Source organism: Aquarana catesbeiana, linkage group LG04 (assembly GCF_042186555.1).
Source record: "Aquarana catesbeiana isolate 2022-GZ linkage group LG04, ASM4218655v1, whole genome shotgun sequence".
NCBI lineage: Eukaryota > Metazoa > Chordata > Amphibia > Anura > Ranidae > Aquarana > Aquarana catesbeiana.
This window is the reverse complement of record NC_133327.1, coordinates 509579897-509604388: the sequence shown is the minus strand read 5'-3', so window position 1 is coordinate 509604388 and position 24492 is coordinate 509579897. Positions and strand designations below refer to the sequence as shown.

General features: G+C 40.9%; 1 protein-coding gene across 2 annotated transcripts in view; it reads left to right on the top strand.

Moving 5' to 3' along the window:
- Positions 1 to 24492, top strand: part of LTBP1 (latent transforming growth factor beta binding protein 1) — a 548083-nt gene that overhangs the window by 244963 nt on the left and 278628 nt on the right. Inside the window, exon 5 of one of the 2 annotated variants that reach the window (XM_073627727.1) lies at positions 12199 to 12366. The exons of the other annotated variant lie outside the window; for it this stretch is intronic. Within the exon in view, the coding sequence (XP_073483828.1) occupies positions 12199 to 12366 (168 nt within the window). The remainder of the gene's footprint in view (positions 1 to 12198; positions 12367 to 24492) is intronic. 2 annotated transcript variants of the gene reach the window in all.

Sequence of the window (24492 nt, the reverse complement as noted above, 5' to 3'; positions counted from 1 at the left end):
CTTAAGGTCAAGATTTAGTTAGAAACAACTAACTCAGTATTAAATGTATTGCAGTGAATTGAATGTCTTCTAACAGGGATAGGCAGATGTAACAGAAAGTAGACGCAGGTCAGAACTGGAATGCAGAGGCTGCCCATCCCTGTCCTATTGTACATGAATGTTAGTTATTATTTTACATTCCAATTCTCTAAACATTATTAAACATGGATTAAGGATTTTCTTCTCTTTATGTATCTACAGAACTTGTTTTATAATATGACAGCATGCTGCTGAATGTGTACAGCTAGGATTTTAATATATTACAGTGTAATAAACTCATTAATGCTTACTTGTATCATAAAATGGTTTGAAGTCACTTTATAATGGGAGTTATTAAAAACACAAATGCAGTTAGCTAGTGAATAGAAAAAACTGTATGAATAACACATGTACCTCATCAATCTCGGGCTTATGTATCAATCTCAACAAAACGGTTGCCCTTAACGTGACCTTGGCCCCTGACCTAGTCACTCGACTACAGTCCCACTTCCCTTTCCAATGGACATCCTCCCACATTGATTATCTCAGGATCCGTCTGACCCCCTCATACGCCTCCCTCTTTGCCTCTAATTATTACCCATTGCTGCGCTCTATATCTTCCCTTATGTAGTCTTGGCAATTCCCGCACTTATCATGGATAGGTCGTATTAATTCCATGAAAATGACTATCTTGCCAAAACTTTTATATTACTTTCGCACTCTACCGGTGCGAGTTCCTTCGCATTTTCTCCGGTTGCTCCAAAATAGAATCTTCCAATTTATCTGGGCCAATAAGCACCCCGGGATCTCCAGAGCAACCCTTTTGACACAAGGGGTACAGGGGGGCCCGGGGATTCCCAATAGCGCCAAATACTACCTGGCCACCCAGATTGCCCAATTATCCCTGCTTCGTGCTACATTTTTTTTTTTTACTTTCCAACGGTTTTTATTGAACAAAAAAAAGTGCATACATGTAATGCAAGGTATACATATATTTACATCGACACAGAGTGATGTTTCAGTGTGACATATAATCATAGACATCCATTACATATCCGTCTTAGGTTGTTATTCCTCAGAGTCGATGCTTAGTAATAAAGACCTGTTATATGGAGACTGATGTGATCATATTAAAGATATACGGTACATTAGTTATGAGCAAGTTTCCGAGTCTTGTATCCAGCGGTCCCATATCCTATTAAACTTGTCAGGACAACCTCTATTAATGTGTGGGGGTGTTGGTCGCATCCATTTTCTGGCTATTATTTTCCTTCCAGAAAAAAGAGTTTCCTGAAGGAAAATTTTGGTGAATTTGTCAGGAGGGTTGGGAAATATTCCCAGCAAACATGGTTTCGGTTCCATCGTTACAGGAGAACCCATGTTATCATGCAGGAAAGTTACAATTTGTTTCCATAAGCCCTGGATCCGTGGACAGGACCAGATAAGGTGAAAAAATGTACCATTTGTGGATTTGCACATTGGGCACAAAGTAGATTGGCCCCTTTTATATCTAGCCACCCTAAGCGGGGTTAAGTATGCTCGGTGTAGTACATATATTTGGGATGACCTGTCTGAGGGTCTGGGCGATACTTCTTTACAAGACTCCATCGCTTCCTCCCATTCCTCATTCTCCATTTGTCCCACATCTTCTTCCCAGCGTGGTTTAAGTTTATATACTACCTTGGCGGATATCGGTGTATTGAGCATAGTGTAAAAACAGGATATTCATTTTTTTGGGTCCGTTTCTTTTATGATTGCTATAATGGGATTAGGTGTAGGTCTTGAAGGAGATTGTAAGAACTGTGACTGAGTTGCATGTCTCAATTGAAAGAATCTAAAGTTTTTGAGGATTCCATTTCATAATATGTGATGTAGATAGAATATACCCTGTCTGATCCATAACCCTGAATCTTGCATGTGTTTAAACTCTGGGAGGTCTCCGTTATACCATAGGGGAGTATAATCGTTGTGTGAAGGGATATCTAGTTTGCCCATAGCAAGTTCCCATATGCGTCTGTAATGGTACAACAAAGACTTCTTGTCTCCTCTGCCCTCCGAAGTCCTTGTGCCCATAGTGATAGCGTAAATGGGATCTGCAGTTTGTTGCGCCCAATGTGGACACAACAAAAATAAAAATCTTTCCCTGTCTGTTTTGTCTATGTGGAATAGTTGGGACAGTTGGGAAGCAATGTAATAATGATTAAGATCTGGGAGTGCTGTGCCCCCCATGTCTGTTGGGTTTTTAAGGGCCTGCCATGATAACTTGTGCCTATTATTCCCCCAAACAAAGGGTTTAAGAAGGGCTTCGAGTGACTTAAAATATTTTAAGGGTATGTATATCGGAGAGTGCCAGAGAATGTATAATATTTTGGGGAGTAATACCATTTTGATAAGATTAATACGACCCCATATTCCCAGAGGTAACTGAGACCATGTCTTTAATTTAGTTCTGATTAGGGAAAATACTGGTTTAATGTTTAACGCTATGTAGTCTGCCGGAGTTCTGGAAATATAAACCCCTAGGTATTTAATCATATCTACTCCTTGTAATGGCATATCAGCTTAAAATTTTGTGGGCGGAAAATTGTCAATTGGAAGGATCTGAGATTTCTCCCAATTAATCTTGAGTCCGGAAAATTTCCCAAATCTTTCTATAGTCTGTAGGGCATTATGAAGTGAGTGACCAGGGTCGGCTAGGTATAGTATTGTGTCGTCAGCGTACATGCTAATCTTTTCAATGAGTCATCCGCTTCGTGCTACATTTGATACTCCTTTGTTGGTTCTCTTGGAATTACCAAATTGTGCTCCCATTGCCATGCCAGCCCTCCTCTGGCTACCTCATAACCTCCGCTCATCGACTTTGAGCCCTCTCATGCATCATAGTTTACAAGTCTGGGACTGTGTGCGGTGCTCTGCTTGCCTCATGTCGCCCTTTCTGCCCATGCTCCCAATCACTAACAATCCATTCTTTCCTCTGGGCCTGGACCAACCACGAGCATTCTCTTGGTGGGTCGCTAATGAGTTCTCACATGTTCGACACTTCCTAATCACCAGATCACTTCCCATGTGGGCTTCACTTTGGGAGACCCATAACGTATCAAAAGAGGAGCTCTTCCGCTACCTCCAACTTCAGCATTGGCTCACCTCGCTGCGCAGGACTCCTACGTACCCATTCCAGAAAAACATGTTTAAACACATCTGCCTGCACTCCCCGGGATCCTCAGGCCTCATCTCGGCTCTCTATGCTTCTCTGCATAATCGTTCATCTCATACCTCTCTCACTTATGTAGCTCAGTGGGAACGAGATTTGGCGACCAAAATGAACTTGGCAGGCTGGAGTGGGGCCTGGTCTTCTGTGGCCAAATGCTTGTTTAATACAGCCACCTTGGAGGTGGCATATAAGCTGCTCCTACGCTGGTATTGGGTCCCTGCTCACATTGCCCATGCCAATCTATCCTACGCTGTTTCCGGGGTTGTGGCCATCGGGGGGGGGGGGGTGTTATACATATAAATGGTGGCAATTTCCTAGACTAATTGGCTTCTGGTCTCGGGTATTTGGCCTCCTATTTACGTAATTTCACCTGCCGTACCAAAAGAGGCCAAATTCAGCAGGAACTGTCCGAACTTCGACTTATGTATGGGCAGGCTGGTTGTACACAAGTTGATCTATCCAAGTTGTGTACAACCACTCAGTCATGTTTTTCCCAAACGATCAGTGCCACTGGCTATATCCGGCAGCACTGATCTTTGTATTCTAACGGTGGAGAAGGCCTCCCGCTGTCAGAAGACAATAGCACAGCAGGAATGATTCCCCCCGTCCACCTTGAATGTGTGGATGGGGAATCAGATCTTTTTTTTTTTTGTTCAATCAGCGGGTTGAAAAAAAATGATTAATGTATGGCCAGCCTTATTCCTACAAACCAGAACAGCTGCCATGATAGTCTGGGTATAAATGTGAACCAAATGAGCAGGCACTAAGAAATCCACATCTAGGAAAGTGATATAATCTACACTCTTTGCAGGCTTTATTTATAAATACATTTTATAAGTAGTGTTATAATGTATTTTAGTTAAGTGCTTGTGCTATATTTAGTATGAGGCGAGCCTGCCCTGTTTCAGTTCGCCAAGGGTTTGGTGTGTCTTGTTAAATGCTGGACATTTGTAGGGCTAATAGGCAAACTACAGTCAAAAATGGCATAGGAAACTGAGTAGTGCCATGGGGGTCAATTTGGTTGCTCTTCTCTGCACTTTCTCTAGTTCCCCGATATCCTTTTTGTGAATTGGTGCCCGAAACTGAACTGCATATTCCAGATGAGGTCTTGCTATGTGTACAGGGGTAGAATTATGTCCCTCTCTCTCTCTCTGCTGTCTCTACCTCTCTTAATACAAGTAAAGATTTTGCCTGCTTTGGAAACAGCTGCTTGGCATCGCATGCTATTATTAAGCTTATGATCTATTAAAAACACCCAGAACCTTCTCCACCATTGATTCCCCCAGTTGTACTCCCCCTAGGATGTATGATGCATGCATATTCTTAGCCCTCACGTGCATAACTTTACATTTATCAACATTAATCCTCATTTGCCACATATTTGCCCACTTAAACAGTAAATTGAAGTGGTTGTAAGTTGGAGATATCCTGTAAGAACGCTATTCCACTTCATAGCTTGGTGTTGTCTGCAAAGACATAAGTTGTACTTTTAATCCCAGACCCTATACAATTTATATAGGTATTAAAAAGTAAGGGTCCCAACACTGAATCTTGGGGTACACCGCTAACAACCCTAGCCCATTCAGAGTATGAATTGTTAACCATTACCTTCTGAATTCGGTCTTTTAGTCAGTTTTTTTTCCATTTGTAAACTGATCTTTCCAAGCCTGTAGACTTTACCTTACACATTAGCTGTGTGTGGGGAACTGTGTCAAACGCTTTTGCAAAATCCAAGTATACCACGTCCACAACTACCCCTCTGTCCAAGGTTTTACTTACCTCCTCATAAAAAGAAATCAGATTTGTTTGACAACTTATGTCTTTCATTAATCCATGCTGTCTGTTGCTTAAAACATTTTTTTCCAGCAAGAACTCATCTATGTGATCTTTTATTAAAGGATCACTAAAGTTAATTTTTTTTTTTTTTTTTTAAATGACAAACATGTCTGTCTCAGCTCCCCCCCGCAAGGACTCAACGCTTTCATGCGAGCTCCCTCACATGGTGTTGAGTGCTTGCGGGCGCGCTCCCGTGATACAGCCAGCGGCCATAGCCGCTCACTGTATCACTTGGCCCTGCCCCTCATTGGATGTGATTGACAGCAGCGCGAGCCAATGGCTGCGCTGCTTTCAATCCATCCACTGTAACCAATCAACGGCCAGGCTGAGCGGCGAAGAGGATGTCGGGAGCGAGCGCGGGACTTTCGAGGGGTCAGGTAAGTAAAACGGGGGGCTGGGGGGGCCGGTATTGTCAGATGTTTTTTCACCTTAATGAATAGAATGTATTAAGGTGAAAAAACTTTTACCTTTACAACCCCTTTAAACTCTGCAGTATCTTCCCAACTATAGAAGTTAAACTAACAGGTCTATAGTTACTCAGTAAAGACTTTGATCCCTTTTTAAATATAGGCACCACATTGGCCTTTTGCCAATCCAGTGTTCATTAAAGAGTCCCTAAAAATGAGAAACAATGGCTTTGAAATAACAGAGCTCAATTCTTTTAAGATCCATGGGTATGTATGCCATCTGATCCAGGTGCTTTTTTCACCTTTATGCTGTCTAAATATTTCTGGACCATATAAATGTTGATATGTATGGGGTTAAGGGGTTGTGGTGAATGTGAGTGATATAATATGAAGTGGTTTAGGTGCACACTGATCTTGCACTTGCAAGAACAGATGAGCAGTAACAAGGGAACAGCTGTGATATGTTACAGTAGCAGTGTTTTGATAACAGATGCAGAGACGAGCTGTGTTGCAAGATCCAGTAGCAATCAGAAAGAAAGGGTCCAAGTTACTAGAGGCATTCTTCCCATATTAACAACGTCAGCAAAGCGATGTAATTAGTGTCAGCATGTTACCAGTCATGGTGAACCATTCTACGAGAATTTGTGTTGCCTTTCATGACCACAATGCACTATTACCACCTATCCACCATTATACACAACTTTAGGATTCTTTAAGTGACTATTCTGTCCCATTATGCCATGTATATTGCTTGCAATGCCACTAAAGAATGTCTTATTTGATACTGAAGCTCAAAACAATTCTGTCACTAGACTGAAAGTTTGAATAAAAGCTTTCCCTGCAAAAAAGAAACGTAAATACAACCTGGTTTCCTGCTGCGCTCAGCGGTTTTTCCTTTTATTAAGCTGGCCATACATTATAAAATTTTCTTTTTCAATTTCCTTTAGATTTACCTTCAACTATGTAGTGCAAGGGCCTACAAGGTCAAAATATAAGTTTGATCTCGTATTTTATGGTTTTGTCAAATCTAAAGGGAAATTATACAATTTTCTTGTATAATGTATGGCCAGCCTAACACAGCAAAGTGGTAACATAGGGGTCTGCAGGATGAAACAGTGTAGCAGAGGACCAGGAGATGGACACTCCCAGAAGTTTATTTATCACAGATATTTATATATCACCGTCAATTTACACAGTACTTTAAATATTATACATTCATGAAAGCAACATGCTGCTTCAGTTTTTAACACAACACAACACTACCTCTCCTGTGTAATAGCAGTGTGTGTTGCCATTGTACAATTCATGGAAGGCATTGCAGGGCAGTTATAAGGCTTTAAAAATATTGAATAAATGCCATATGAAAACAGGGTATTGACATCTGTGTGTGATTGAGCCCCAAAAGTCACTTGAGAAGTAGTCAGACTAAACGGTTTACAGACAGAGCTGTACAGAGCTGTCTCAAGGGGCTCTGTACCATGTGATCACTGTAATGAGCAATCACATGAGTAATCATAAATGTAGATAGCATGAGAAAAATATGTTGTACTATCTAAAACGTCAAACCCATATATAACAAAAAAAAAAAACACGATGAATTATGGCAAAAATAATGATAATTATAGTGCTGACACAGCTGAGCATGAATGTGTATCATTAAAATAAAGACATCACAAATGTAATAAATATTATGTGGTAACAAATCATGAGAAAGCCACAAAAAGTGAAAAATTCCACTTTTCAATTGTGATCAGAATTGCACCACCAGAAGAAAGCCTCCACCAACCCACAAAAGGGCAAATGCTCACCTTCTCTAATTGATCCCCACTACAAAGGTCAAACTCACATATTAGTCAGGCACCAAGACCCAGGAGGAACTGTGATCATAAGTCAGGAGTTGCTATCTTCACTAGATCGGGAACGTCATCGACCGGTGCATGCTGGGTTGATGACATCACAGGGGGCGGGGTCATCCATTCATTTTGCCGGGGGGCACTGCTCCTTAGCTATTTAGGAACTGTCAGATGGTGGAGCAGGCAAACGGCGGCCTTCATTGTGATTGACGCTGGATCTACACTGGGGGACACCGGATTTTTTGGGTGAATGGGTAGGGGTACGATGTACCTCATACTCATTCACATAGGGGGGATCTGGGGACCACCTTGTTAAAACGGCTTTCAAATTCTCATAACTTCCCTGCCCACAGGCCCCCACAACCACCGGCCAGGGTCATTTTGCTGTGGGGTTCCCCTTAAAATCTGTACCAGACCCAAAAGGGCCTGGTATGGATTTTGGGGGGACCCCATCCCATTTTTGTATTGCTAGCAATGTTTTTTTTTTACATATTAGTTGTCAGCAGGGAACCCCTCTAACAGCTGATGAGTCATGAGATGAAGCTGGCTTCCCGGCCCGCTCCTTAACAACCAGACCAAAAATTTACATCTGAACTGTATCTAAATTGCAGCTTGCTTTGGAAATTCACTGTGAAAACGGAGGCGAAATTCGCACTGGACATGTGTGAACCTAGCCTTAAGGATGGTACACACATGCGGAATATTAGCTGGTATCGGCTGGTTCAACAGAACAGCGCTCACAGCCAATGCGAGTGCTGACTGGTGTGTGCTGGCGGGGGCGATCCCCTTGTCAAGAACACAATAGCTCATATTGCATAGTTAGTACAGCAAACTCCCCAGTTTTTTTTTGTTATTCAGCCCGCTGAGCTGAACGAAAAAAAAAAAAAACTTGTGTGTACCAGGCTTTATACTGCAGATTTGAACATTAACCACGTCATCTCCATCCTCCCACTATATGTGACCTTGTAAATTAACCTCTTCACCTCCTATTCACTTTGGGTAAGACTTATGATGCTTCTGTATTTAGTGCACCATTACCAAGCTACACATTTTAAACACTTCAATAATAATTTTCAAAAAATTGTGGCAAAAAAATTAGATAAAAAAATGGGGTATTTCAGGGATGTTCATACTGCCCTGCCATTATTTGCTTTGTTTTATAACAGAAAGTAAGGGAAATAGTTTTTTCATTATCAGGCCAATTTAAAATTTAGAAAAACAGATATATACAGGCTGGTACTCACATGATAAATATTTAAACCCCTCCACTGTTGGCAGAAGGAGGAAAGACATAAGAAATCTTCTTCTCTCTGTTGGTGAGGGGAAATGGGGACCCATGTAATAATAGATTAACCAACCATCTAGTTGTACTTATTATACTATCCACCTCTATGTCTATTGGGGTCAAGATCAGAAATGATACAGGGCTGAGATATTATTTTATTTACAACAAAATAGCACTTTCAATGACAGTGGTAGGGTGTTCAGGCTGGGTGGATTTTACAGCATTTTTTTTGTCTTTGATTGGCACTGAATAGTAAAAACCAATGACATAAGTAGCCTCTTATTGAAAGAAGGGTTCACTGAGAGCTCATTGCTTTCAGCAGGAGTTAAACATACACGTAATTCACGTTTGCATGTCAATCATAATGGTTCAAGATGTTAAACTTTAGCCTGTGCCCTCCCTTCTTTGTTGTTGGATTCTTTATTAGTACATTCAAGTCAAACCAATAGAGAAAATACTGCAAGCACTTTCATGATGTTCTTCAGGCTGAAGCATCTCCTTAGAATACGGTCAAGAGTTAACATAAGGCCTTGTTTATATGGGCATACTTAAGTGCAAAAGGCCATGTTTGCCCACACAGGATGTACAGGTGTTCTGCACATCTACATGCAGGCAGTCCCATTTATGTCTATTTGACATCCATGTGGGTGCATGTGCATGCAGGTAAGTGTCCCCGAATGCAGACAGTGTGAGTTTGGGGACACACACCCACATGGATGTCAAATTGGACACATGCGCGAGTCAGGCTGCGCCTCCTCAATGGCCGGGCAATCTTCTGGGATGTGTCCCAGAAAATTGTTGCGGGGGGGGGGGGAGAACTTCCACTCGGGCCACCTAGGAGCTGGGTATTAGTCAAAATTAGAGCTTAAAGGGTTTGTAAACCCTCACGGTTTTTCACCATAAATGCACAGAATGCATAGAATGCATTAAGGTGAAAAACCTTTTGTGCTACAGCACCCCCTCAGACCCCCCCACTTTTTCTTACCTGAGTCTAATCGTTCCAGTGACGGGGACGAGCACAGCAGCTACAGCCGTTGTCTCCAGTCCTCATTGGATAGATTGATAGTAGCAGGAGCCATTGGCTATCGCTGCTGCCAATCAAATCCAGTGACACGGGAGCCGGGGGCGGGACCTAGTCCTGATGTCTGTGTCAATGAACGCAGCAGCAGGACCTGGGAGCGCGCCTGCACGAGTGCCCCCATGTAAAGCAGCTCTCCATGGGGGCACTTGAGAAGAGGAGGATCTTCTCAAGTGCCCCCACTTTTGAGTGGAACTCCACTTTAACCACCTCAATACAGGGCACTTACACCCCCTTCCTGCCCAAGCCATTTTTCAGTTTTCAGCGCTGTCGCACTTTGAATGACAATTGCGCGGTCATGTTACACTGTACCCTAATGAAATTTTTATCATTTTTTCCCCACAAATAGAGCTTTCTTTTGGTGGTATTTGATCACCTCTGCGGTTTTTATTTATTGCGCTATAAACAAAAGAAGAGGGACAATTTTGAAAAAACACAATATTTTTTACTTTTTGCTATAATAAATATCCAATTTTTTTTTTTTTTTTAACAAATTTTTTCCTCAGTTTAGGCCGATACGTATTCTTCTACATATTTTTGGTAAAAAAAAATTGCGCTAAGCGTATATTGATTGGTTTGCGCAAAAGTTATAGCGTCTACAAAATAGGGGATAGATTTATAGCATTTTTATTATTTATTTATTTTTTACTAGTAATGGCGGCGATCTGCATTTTTTATTGTGACTGCGATATTGCGGCGGACATATCGGACACTTTTGACACATTTTTGGGACCATTCACATTTATACAGCGATCAATGCTATAAAATTGCATTGATTACTGTGTAAATGTGACTGGCAGGGAAGGGGTTAACACTAGGGGGCGCTCGAGGGGTTAATGTATTACCTAAGGAGGTGATTCTAACTGTGGGGGGAGGGGACTGACTGGGGGAGGTGACCGATCGCTGTCCCTATGTACAAGGGACACGCCATCGGTCTCCTCTCCTCTCTGACAGGACGTGGATCTGTGTTTACATGCACAGATCCACGCTCCTGCTCTGTTACCCGGCAATCGCGGGTGCCCGGCGGACATCGCGGCCGCCGGGCACGCGCACCGGGTCCCGAGCGACGCAGCGGGCACGCGCGCGCGCCGCCGGCGGCGCGCGCGCGCCCCCTAGTGGCTCGGAAGGCGAGGACGTCATATGACGTCCTCCCAGAACAATAGAAGCCTCGTCCAGCCGTCATATGACGGTGGGCGGTGGCTTAGCGGTTAAGTAGATATGATCCCCAGGAAGAAGAATGTGGGCTCTTGAAGATTTCTACCAGTTGCATAGGGGCAAATTTACTAAAACTGGAGAGTGCAAAATCTGGTGCAGCTCTGCATAGAAACCAATCAGCTTTGAGGTTTTAGTGTCAAAGCTTAACTGAACAAGCTGATGTTAGAAGCTGATTGGTTACAGCTGCACCAGATTCTGAGTGCTCCAGTTTTAGTAATCCCCCCCACTGTTTCATGAAGTTTGACATGCCTATGCTAAGGGCTGACTGCCCAGGATCTTACATACAGCAATCACTGTAACTTTTTTTACTTTTATGTCATATTGGTATACTGTTAAGTGCTGTTAATTGCTATGGTATTACTTGCCATGACTTGAGAGGCAGAAGAGGAAAAAGGTGTCATCACTGACATACGTTTAAATCAGCATGTACTGTACATTTTTCCTTTCTTTCATTATTGTTAACTTCAATTTCAGTTACTAAAATAAATGCCACTCCAAGCATAAGTTTTCATTGCAAGACTGTTAAAGTTAAGCCAAACTGACAGGGAAAATAAATTAATCGATAAAAGTCTAATAAATTATTAGCCTTAGCTGTTGACTTATGCCTCTGGATAAATATAATGAATTATGGCTATATAATTCCTAAATCCGACAATAGGCCATGTGCCAAAAGCTAGTGTAAAAAATTGGACCAGGGCAGCTGCGTCGCACACTCGATTTGATCACTCCCGTCTAGTGTGCCAAAAGATTTGAGACAGATGTTCTCAGACATGCCGCATGCCTAAAACATTTCTAGGGGATGGGCTGTAGAGAGGGAGAGAGAGAGGGAGAAAAGAGTGACTTAATAACGGCAGAAACAGCTGGAGTATGCAGGAAGAAACAGGAGTTTATTCTTCCCTAGGTGTACAGCGGCCAACCTCTTTACATTACATCTGCCTGTCAGAGCTGGCTGTTTAAGCTGTCATACAGCGTGCTGTACTTCTTTTTTTTTCACACTTTCACTCTGCCTGTGAATAAAGTGCAGCATTGTGATTACTAATCCCACTCTGGTGACTTGACTTTAATGTGGTCTTGGATTAGATCCCGGAGTTCTGTTTGCTAATCTTCTGATTGCTGTTACGGAGACACCACTGAATACAGCGCAGAGCTCACTGACAAGTTGCCGCTTTTCTGTCTGATATTTGTCACTTTAACACCTTTTTTTTTTTTTTTTTTTTGTCCATACCTTGGGAGGATACCAATGGATACCAAGCTGATCTGTCTATTTTTCCTTTTTTCTGTGCCTCCCCTGGCAGTGGGAAACCAGACAGGGCGCATCAAGGTGGTCTTCACACCCAGCATATGCAAAGTCACCTGCACCAAAGGCCGCTGTCATAACAACTGCGAAAAAGGAAATACTACTACACTTATTAGTGAAAATGGTCATTCCGCTGATACGCTGACATCAAGTAACTTCAGAGTAGGTAAGTACAACAGTAGATACCACTAGCTATGTATTTATTACCCTAATTTGTAAATAATGTAAATCTTTAAAAGTTCGATGTTGGGGTTATTTCCAATCTAAATACAAATAACAGATAGATAAATACAATAACAGAGCATAGAAAACCAGGGTAGCTGTTTCTGTTTAATTCCATTAAAGGATATATATTAATTATCCCCGTATAATGTGCTTTGTTAGTAATGCTTTCAATATGTGCAAAGTAGCATCCAATTTATTTTGTTGGTCCACTTTGGATTAGTACACTTTGCATGTTATCATCGTTCTTTGCAAAGGTTTACTGAAAAGCACATAGAGGTTACACAAGAGTTTGAATGTGCTGTGTAAATCTTATTTCCTAAGTTCGGATTTCAAACACTTTCAAACTAAAAGAATACCTAGATCAAGGCAACCTATCACTGTTTCCATACAACAATCGAAACTGCTGTTCGCTAGTGTCTATAAGAGGCTGGTTGTTGAAATTGCTTATAAATTTGGCCGTGTATGGCTGACATTATACAGTGTTTGGTTCAGCCAATTATTTAGGCAAAGCGATTGGAAAGAGATGGGAAGGGAGAGCTAAGCGGGCAGACACTGCCTATCTAGGATAGGGGAGTTGGGCAGTGGAAATCGGGACAGATTTTTAATTTTTTTTTCTCAAATCTGATCAATGTTCCGGAGAGTGGCCTGCCGGTAATATGCTGCCTTACCCTAAAGTTTTCGATCCATTTTTGTTTTTTTTAACATTTACTCTTACTTACATCCTTACAAAGTGTAAATGTACAGTAACCCATAGCAACTATTCCATTGGTAGTATGCTGTATATATAATAAAGACAAGAATCTGACTGTCATAAATTAGGCTAACTAATTTTTATTAGTAATATAATTGATCAGGTTTTCTCTACTGATAAGCAGGTAGCAGAGGGTTACATGCAGTTAACAGTCAGTAGCAGTCAGCATGGCGTGCCACAGAGAATTTTAACCTTATTTTAAAATCTGTGTGATTCATTAATGATCTTTCCACATGTGTCCTACAAGAGAAAGCGATGGCTTTATTGTGCACGCATCAGAGAAAAACATGCAGAGATCAGGGAAAAGTTGCAGTGATTTAGGCGAATGCAACTATAACAAATATATCTTTCATGAATATGAGATCTGCCTGTGTATTGCCAGACTGTGAATTCACATTATGTTAGTAAATAAACTATCCTAACTTGAGGTTATGTTAAAGTAAGCACGAAGGAAATCGGTTTATTTTCACTGGCACTTTCTCTAAATGTCCTATTACATTTGCTTCATTCATTTTGCTTAATGAAGCTTTTGCCTTTCAAGCGAAATAAGTATAGTGTGCCATTCATGCAAAAGTAGCACGCACTTGAAACATTCAAATACTTAAACATTAACATTAGTGAGAAACGACTAGAAAAGTAGACTTGCTAAAGACATTTCTGGCACTGGCAGGCTGTGTCTCATGTTCCATGTAGCAGAAGTTTGCTATAAAACCAGACCCCTCTAAGCTACTGCGTTACATAAAAAGGAAAAAAAAATGTAACTGATTACAGACTATATGTTTATGCATACGAAATAAAAAAAAAAAAATCACTAACACTTGAATACAATTTACAGAAAAACTGCATTTGTTACTTTTTCTTGTTTGGCCTTTCGAACAACTATAGTAGTTAAATTATGATTGGATCCAAACCTTTCCAGCCACCTGCTTTTTATATTTTATAAAGCAACAAGATCATATTGGCCCAAAGCACTCACTGTTCGGTTTTCCTTGGTCTTAATAGAGTAAACTTAAGACTTAAGTGCTGAGCCTGTTGTAACTGTGGAACTGCTAGCTCAGTGCAAACAGGGTGACTGGCGGAAGTTCAAGTGGAACCACCCCTGCAGGTCATTACAGAGGAGGCAGTGCAGGGACTTTACACTTCATAGAGTAGAGCAGGAAAACCTCTATGAGGGTGTGCGTACACCAGCGTAAATGATAGTCATGTTCAGGAAATAGGCTTATTCCTTTACAATACATGTGTTTAAAAAGTGCAGGTCAAATGCATCAAACTCAAAGTGGGAATTTTGCAGAATCGTTGTAGTATAAGCACCTCTAAAAGTGTATTATTATACAGAATTTATATAGCGCCAACAGGTTGCGCAGCGTTTTACAACATGAGGGCAGACAGTACAGTTACAATGCAATACCGGAGGAATTGGAGAACTTATAATCTAAAAATGCATGTGGACATTGCATTTTGATTGCCAGCAACAGATAAAAAAAGCAGATGCGTCCTGTCCTATTCGAATCTTGTTACGTCCCAAAAACTGCAATGCCATCCACAGCAAACAATGCACTCACTGCCAGATTCAATACAAAGGTCTTCCATTGAATTCAAGACCTTTCAAAAACCTTCCCAAATGTGTTAAAAATGCAGATCCCAAATGGAAAGACCTAAATCTAGTTTTTGATTGGTTGTCACAGCTCACTATTGCTCTCAGGCCTTTGGTCTGAAACATTAATGTATGTGTTCTGTATAATCTATTATGGTAACGGCTCATGCACATGGGCCTTGTTTTTGTATAATTGACTCGCAAGTTTGCAGACTTCTTTTAACTTGTGAAGTATGGACAATCATTCTGAGTCTGTTTGCCTTGCATTGGTTGGTCCTACTAAGACCCGTTCAGATTTTTTTTTTTTTTCTTTGCAACCACGACTATGCAATTAGGTTTAAAGTGGTTGTAAAGGCTGAATCTGTTTTGCCTTTATGCATTCTATGCATGAAGGTAAAAAACCTGTTTACTGCTCCCCCAACAGTCCCCCCAATAGTCACCTAAGCCCTTCTCTCTGATCCGGCAATGTGCATGAGAGCCTTGGCTGTCCCGAGACTCCCTCTCATTGGCTGAGACAGCAGCTTGAGCCATTGGTTCTTATTGCTGTCAATTACAGCCAGTGAGCCAATGAGGGCGGGGCCGAACCACGGCTCTTTGTGTCTTATGGACGCATAGAGCAGGGCTCAAGAGTGAGCACGCACCAGTGCCCCCATAGCAAATGGCTTGCTATTAGGGGCACTGGTCAAAGGATTGGAGCTGCTCTGTGTGAAACCACAGCACAGAGCAGGTAACTATAACATGTTTGTTATTTTTTTTAACAAACCAAACCTTTAATACCACTTTAATGTAGTAAAGCTGTGGCTCATTTTATGTTGTAGGCCACATGTTGCCTAGCGTTTGGCTCAAGGACTGCATATAGCCCTATGGTGTGTTCTGTGAGCCCTAAAAGCCAGTAGTCAAACTTTTACGGCCAAGATGCTTACTTCAAACCAGTAAAGGAATATATGAATTAGACTGGCTTCTGGTAAATAATTTGATTTATTTAACACTTTCTTAATATTCTGTGCTGTCTATTCACCTTTCTGCTATGTTTTTTCAGGAGGAAGGGGGGGTATAGGGGGCACAAATGTAGGAGCATTTGGTTTAGAAATGGACTGTACTACCAATGATCCCTTAAAGTGTCTCTATCCTCTGATCATCTCCTGCAGCAAGTCCTCAGTCACCAATCCCTTCCTATAGCATGTCTATAGTGTTTGACCATTTATTCTAGCATGTGCTCAGTCAATGACAGTTTTCTATAGTATTAAATACATATTGAATATTACGCACAACCCTTTGGTGCCATTAGGCAACATGCTATACATCTATACCACTTTTTTAAGTCTGACTACCTACTGGGGCACCTTGACTACATAGTCAATTTTAGACATAGCTATTAAGTTACCATATCTAGTACATTGACCACCACTGTTCTAGGCCATCAGTTGGTTATCTTACAATACAGCACAAAACAGGTACACTGACAGTTTGGTTCCCAGTTTCCCCAAAGCTGCTAATTTACTGTAAAGTGTACAGTATCTATATCCAAAACCAAAAGTGTAATATAGTGCAGATTACTATTCCTTGGTGTGGTGGCTGCATTTATTTATTTTTTTCCCCAAACTTCTTATGCTTTATTATGCTGTCCTTGGGTCGCTCTTCCACTGAATTTATGGAGGGAGCCATGGTTGTCACCCTAGTCCGCTCTCCTGATATGGGCTACAATCATGTCTGTATGATGTCATCTCCATTACATGGGTGACAGGGCAATTGGTAGCCTACAGAAGATAGCTAGGAAAGAAGATATTGTGGTGTATATAGTATGAGAATAATCTCACAGATGCTTATTTGTGAGAATAAGATATTGAGCTACTAGCTGAAGACCAGTAGGGATCTGATCTATATCCAGATAAAGATTACGTCCATTTGCTAATGACAGTTTACATTCATATTAAATACAGTTATCCCGTGCTTAAAGAGACCAAAAACATCCCAGTAAAAAGTGATACACTATGCTGCATCCCTAAATAATTCAGAACAAAATAGAGACCACAGAAAATGGGACTTTTTTGGCACCATATCAAACAAACAAAAGCGTATGAATATGTAATTTTTGTCTTTTATTAAAAAATGGATTAAAAACAAATTAAAACCATTAGATAGTATTAGCCCAAACTAGTGTGTGAGCATACACACCCCCTGTACAGGTAGAGAGCCTCCAAAGTATTGACACTGGCACATATGTAATGAAACAAATACAATCACCAAGGACAAATTATATAGTGGGGGGCTATCTCTGTGGAGGGGTGCGTCGCCTCACACTAGGTGGACAGTGCTGTGCTCAACATGTTTTGCGTTGATAAATAATGCTTCTTCTGGAGCATAAAGGGTTAATTATAGTGTTAAACCCTGTTCAAAAGAACACATAAACAGAGTTCAAAACATAACATTTTCAACACATATATTAGCATACTATATACTCAAAAATAAACCTAAAGTACTTACAAGCAAAACTTGTGGACCACAAAAGAGCGCAGAACAGAGCCAGTGGCAGGCATGACCCCCCATATAATTACAAGTAGAAACGGGGATACACGTAAGTAGCATATAAGGTATAGTGTTACTACACAAACACAAACAGCCCTATCTCTCAGAGTATATGCATAGAAATTAGAACTGCATAGTAAAATCAATGGTTATGTGTAATACTTACAACAAAGGGTTATTATATATGGATATCTGGGGTTTATTGGGGGTAGCAACTTCATCTCCCTATAGTACAAAGTGTAACGATGGAATTACCAAGGAAACAACAACAGCTCTATATATCCCTGATCATGTGCAGCCTAAATCTCCCATGCAGTATCCCGGCTCCTTCCTAATATAATAAGGGCAGATCCACCAAGGTAGCCTTGCCCTAGGGCCTCCTAGAGTGTATAAACAAAAGACATGCAGATATGTATTATGGCTTATAAGGGGAAACCCCCCCAAGGGGAAAAGGCAAGATCACACTGGGTTGCATAGATAAAAGCAAAACTTACATTTACCTCTGTATGGTCAGCTCTGCTCCTCACTGACTGGCTGCTAGACCTCCACTGGAAATGTCCAGCGGGTCTGAACAAAACCAGGCTGAAACATCTCAGCCTAAATAGGGCTTCCAGACCACCCCGCCAGGTGCGTGCAATCAGCTCGTTACCTGACGTTAAATGGCCCTGCCAGGAATGCACGTCCAGTCAGTGAGACTGAGCAGTTTCCAGAGCCAAGGGGAAAACTCTCCCTAGTGGCATCCGGGAGTGCCGCACTCACATCTCATAAAGGAATGTGGATGAATACCGCCCCGCCGACAACAGGGACAGCGTCCTTGGCCACATATCTACCGCCCCCCCCACCCCAAAACCACAAGGGTGGGGGAGAAAAATACAGGGGAACCCAGCCAGCCACTGAATATGCCCAAAGCTCCTCCACGGTCCCCATATGATGCCTGAGAACAAAAACCAAAATATCAAAAACAATTTAAGTATTTTCATTTACATAAGAGTTGAATACATTGAAACTGAGAACTAAAAAGGATAAATAGCTAGCATATGAAAAAAAAGCACCGGATAATTAGAGAAAGGGTTTATGGGAACAGATTTCATTCAACCCGGGGGGTTGGGTAGCGTTAAGTCTCTCTATCCAGAGTTTTTCCCTCTGGAGGATCTTTTTATCCTAATCTCCCCCTCTGGGGTCTTTAGGGACCTTTTCAAGAGCTATAAATGTCACGAGCGATGTGTCAAAGCCGTGGTACAAGTCAAGATGTCTACTGACAGGTGTAATCATTTTACCACTTGATGAATAATATATGTGGTCATTGATTCTTTTTCTAAAAAGTCTGATGGTCTTTCCCACGTAGAAAGCTCCACACGCACAGGTCATCAAATAGAAAACACCGGGTGTGTCGCAGTCCACGTGGAAACGAGGTGTAAAGACCTGACCATTGGGAAGTACAAATCTGTACCTTGATGTATCTATGGACACATATCACATCTGCCACAGATGCTTAGTTGGGTTTAATAATTTAAATTATTTTAATTATCCCTTCGGTGAGACTTTAGCATGCTTCTTGTCCCAGTGACAGCCTAGAAACTGAAACCGGAATTAAGTAGAAATCTCTTTGAAAATGCCTTTCTGAAAGTGGGAAAGGCTAGAACCTCCATTAGATTTTGTATTATTGTCTGTGTCTTTACTGGACATTTTCATTTGCCTCTTATTGTGGTAATGTCATAGGAAGTGCAGAGAAATCGGTCACATTTTAGGGCATATAGTCAAGATCACTTACATTTTTGCAGATCCCATGCTGTTTTTGGACATTTTAGTGCTGGGTTGGATATTTTGCAGTTTGTATGTGTATTTGTGCCTACCCAAGCATACATTTTTGGCGTTATTACACATATATACAAATACTTTTTATTTCACTTTACTTAGTATCTCATAAACATTTTATTATATACAGTATATATGAATCTCAATTCACTTCTGCTGCCTGACTAATGCATGAGAATCAGAGGAAATATTGAGGTGTTGTTCAAAGATAGGCACGGCATTATTACACAATAAGTAAACCAACACTGATTTATGCCATTTCCGAAAAAGTTCAGAAAAGTTTTTATCTTCCTCCAATCATGTTTACATTCTTTGTCTTTAGTTTTTATTGTCTACATTGCTGTATGATTGCTCTTTAAAGTATGTTGAGGGTTTGACTAACAGTGAAGGAATTTACCTGTCACGACTTGTAACAGCTTATTATTTTCTGGAAGTGAACCAGATGCTTTCACCCAGAGCAATGTTGTCTTTTTTTACGCTGCTAGCTTCTTAGAAAGATTACACTTTAGATTTATGAAGTCATTATTTTACATAGATAACTTTATTGCCCTCCTCTTGTATTTGAACTAGTATAAAAAATAAAGTATAAAAAATGCTTAATTTTATATGGCTTTTAGGAAGTCTGTGTTTTCTGTTTATGCAAATTCATTATACTAAAATGGACCTAGAGTTAAACACTGACTTTTCAGTCTGCAGACTCCCTTCCATAAGTAGATGTAGATCCTAACCGAATGACATCTAGCTAAAGCACCATGTATCAGAAAAATTTGACTTTTGTAAACTGCAATGCTTATTTTGGCCTGTTTTCATTCTTTGTTTCATCCCAGTACTGCTGATCGTCTTCGGCCTCTTTGCAGCCATTTCCTGTCTAACAGGAATTAAAGTGAGTGTAAACCTCAGACATGAAAAATTAACAAAGCATATCCCTCTATAGTGCATACTTGTCTTAATTAACAGCACTAAGGGGTTGATTTACTAAAGGTAAACCCACTCTGCACTACAAGTGCACTGCAACTGAACTTGGAAGTACACTTGGAAGTGCAGTCGCTGTAAATCTGAGGGGAAGATCTGAAATGAGGGGAAGCATTGCTGATTTTATCATCCAATCATGTACAAGCAAAAATGTAGTTTTTTTATATTCCTTGCACGTCCCCCTCGGATCTACAGTGACTGCACTTCCAAATGCACTTTCAGTGCAAAGTGGATTTGCCTTTAGTAAATAAACCCCTACGTGTCACTTTTGTCTGCTGCTTTGTTCCTCTGCTCTCACCTCTCTGAGCTTTGCAAAATGTAACTTCAGCTCTCTGCCCCCTTTTTTCTGAACTCTTAGGCAATCTTTAAAATTCAACACTTTTAACAGATGTAGAGAAGACAGCAGGATAGACAGGTACAACTTATGCAGGAGGATTTGTTTCATCTCTTTGTATCACCAGAGGCCAGTCATTTCATTGGATATATGAGAGGGTTTACAACCACTTTAATGTCCTGTACACACGATCGGACATTGATCGGACATTCCGACAACCAAATCCATCAGATTTTTTTCGATGGATGTTGGCTCAAACTTGTCTTGCATACACACGGTCACACAAAGTTGTTGGAAAATCCGATCGTTCTGAACGCAGTGACATAAAACACGTACGTCGGGACTATAAACGGGGCAGTAGCCAATAGCTTTCGTCTCTTAATTTATTCTGAGCATGCATGGCACTTCGTGCGTCGGATTTGTGTACACACGATCGGAATTTAAACGATCGAATTTTGTTGTCGGAAAATTTTATATCCTGCTCTCAAACTTTGTGTGTCGGAAATTCCGACGGAAAAAGTCCGATGGAGCCCACACATGAGCGGAATTTCCGACAACATAATCCGATCGCACTTTTTCCGTCGGAAAATCCGACCGTGTGTACAGGGCATTAGGGGAAATCTCTCCAACTGGAGCAGCAAAACATATGTATTTAGCAAAAAGGGGAGGAGTTATTTGTCACTTTTTTTTATTTCTCTCGTTGTGTAGCGGGGGAGCATGTCCTATCTTGAACCTGTTTTCTGCCTGGATCAGGAGTAGTGACCTTGTTTTGGCAGCATACTTTTGGGTTCGGGGCATTCCAGGGGAAATAGCATAATCACCCTTGAATGTGAGCTCACTTGCAGGGTGACCTATCCTGGCTAAAACTGGTACCTGTTAACTGTCCTCTGCCCACCTGCACCAACGGACCTTGCTTTGGCCCTTGGATTCAAGTTTTGTTTCCAGGAGGTGTCCCAATATAGAGGTTAGGTGAAGGAGGAGTCCACACCAGGAATGCTGTTCTAGGGGTTTACTAAATAAATAATAGCAAATGTATTTACATGAAGCCATCCTTTTAGACTGCAGATAGTTGAGCTTTGCTCAGAGAGATGTGGAGTGAGAGGACATATGTAAGGCCCATTACTCACAGAAAGAGTTTCCCAGAGTCTGACATCTCATGACAGGGGGATGTAAATAGTTCTGAAAATGCATAAAAACATTCCTTCACTACAGGCTACACCCCCCCCCAAAGGCTAAGGTAAATGAAAAAGGCTCAACTGCATACATGTTAAGTTGGTCTGGTTCAGCCACAAAGTTTACACTATATTTAAGCCCAAATTCCCATGGTGCTTCCCATACTTCTACTGGCAGGGGCAGTCTGCCATATAATCCCTACAGCTCCTGAGCCTCCCCTAGCTATAGGGAGTGACTTAAATGATTACAATAGGCCACCTCTGTGCTCCACCATAAACTCTCTATGGCTACCTTGGGGAAATGGCTTCTCACATTCTGTCCCAGAGACTGGTGCCACCAAAGACATCAGGGGAAATCTCTACACTGTACCTCTATAAAAGACCTGATTAAAGCTCTAACCCTTCTTCACTCTACCCATCCTTTGGAACTTTTTTGGTGTGGCCCCTGGCCTCATTCTATAGTGGGTGCAAGAGGTAATAGCAGTGATCACTGCTAGCCTCATATAACATCTTACATGTTTCTGCATTCATGTTCAGCATGTTTCTAGTCTCCAACCAAACCTGTGTCATGTTCTCAATCTCTCACCATAACTTACTCTATTATTTCTACAGCCTCTTGACAGTCCCTGCTAGCATTACATACAATATACTGAACATTTTTTGAAGACCTTTGATGATGACAGGGGTTGCAGTTGAGGCCCCCTATACCTTATATGTTGACAATCCTGGTTTGCTCTATACTGTACAAAGCATGACTTTACTAGTCTGATTATCTCCATAAATTATCTGTACCAACTCAAGCATTTACTGTAGATCTCATCCCTTGGTATGGGAAGATGAATAAGTAAGGAATTCCCCTTACATGGTGGCGGTAAGTCTAATCTTCTCATGTTATGGGAATTTAGTTATCTTCAGATCATTCCCACCGTAAACACACTCTGTGTGGCATGGTTACAAAATCTCAGTGAAAGGATGTGTGAGTCATGATGCCAGCACAAGCTTTCTCCTAGATCCCTGTCTCAAAGCAATGAACAATATTCATTCAAAAAGCAAGCTTTCACTGTTTGGAAGAATGTTACTGTATGTTCTTTACTTTGTACAGATCTCTTCTACTCTGACTAACCATTATTCTAATATAGCATTAAAGGAAATACAGGGTCTCTTTAGGCACCCAAAATAAATAATACATTTTTTTCTTTTTTCTTTTTTTTTACATAAAAAAAAAAAACCTTTATTAACCCTATAAGATTAAAAAGTAAATAAAAAGGCCTCTCTACCTCCACCACTCTTGGGGATAGTATTTGCCTCTTACATTTGGCTTTCTGGGACCCTCTTCCATTTGGGATGCATTCCCATTTATTAACCTTTGTTGGAATGTTTATGCTCCATCCTTTGCTGTGGGAGCCCAGATGTTAGGTTAAACTTCATTGAGCAACCTATTGTTACCCCTTGTACAGTCTTGGGTATATCTTTGGAGGTTATTTGATTGAAGACACTCTACCTATCTTATGCTCGTTGTACGTTGTACTCCCTGTGGAGTATTATGGATATGGTTTAAGGCCTGGTTCACACCTATGCAGGTTGCAGTTTGCATAATGCAGGTGCATTTTGTGTTTTTCAATACACGTTTTTAATCCATTGAAGTCTATAGCGGTGTTTCTCAACTCCAGTCCTCAAGATGCCCCAACAGGTCGTGTTTTCAGGATTTCCCTCAGATAAAACAGCTGTGGTAATTACTAAGGCAACAAAACTGGTCAAATCACCTGTGAAAAATAATGGTAAGCCTGAAAACATGACCTGTTGGGGCGCCTTGAGGACTGGAGTTGAAAAACACTGGTCTATGGAACTAAAAAGAAAAAAGTCCCTGGCCCTGGCCCTTTCCATAAAATGCACAGATGTGGATGTGGATGGTAGTGTGTTTCTGCAAAACTGAAAATGCACAAAAAATGCATAGGTGTGAACCAGGCCTTAGTGATGGTGTACTACCATTTTTTTATGTAATTTTTTCTTTGTATTTGTATGAGAACACGAGAACCGGAATGGGGATGTGTGTGTGTAAACACACACACACATCTCCATTCTGTCAGGAGAGTTAGTTAGGAACTAGTTACTAGTTAGGAACAGCGATATAGCGCCTCCTCTAATCAGTCACATCCCCCCCACAGTTAGAAATACCTCCCTAGGGAACACTTAATCCCTTGATCGCCCCCTAGTGTTAACCTCTTCCCTGCCAGTGACAATTACACAATAATCAGTGCATTTTTATAGCACTGATCCCTGTATGAATGTCAGTGGTCCCAAAAATGTGTCAAAAGTGTCCGATCTGTCTGCCGCAATGTTGCAGTCCCACTAAAAATTGCAGATCGCCGCCATTACTAGTAAAAAAATAATAATAATAAAAATGCCATAAATATAGCCCCTATCTTGTAGACGCTATAACTTATGCGCAGACCAATCAATAAACGCTTATTGCGATTTTTATTTTTAACAAAAATATGTTGAAGAATACATATCAGCCTAAACTGACAAAGTTTTTTTTTTTATATATATATATATTTTTGGGGGATATTTATTGTAGCAAAAAGTAAAAAATATTGTTTTTTTTTTCAAAATTGTCGTTCTTTTTTTGTTTATAGCGCAAAAAATAAAAACCCGCAGAGGTGATCAAATACCACCAAAGCAAAGCTCTATTTGTGGGAAAAAAAAGGTCGTCAATTTTGTTTGGGTACAACGTGAGACGACCGCGCAATTGTCAGTTAAAGTGACGCAGTGCCGAATCGCAAAAAATGGCCTGGTCATTAAGGGGGCAAATCCTTCCAGGGCTGAACTGGTTAAAAAAAATGGTATTTATTTTAGGTGCCTAAATAGTACTGGTATTTTCCCCATTTCATTTAATGTTATCA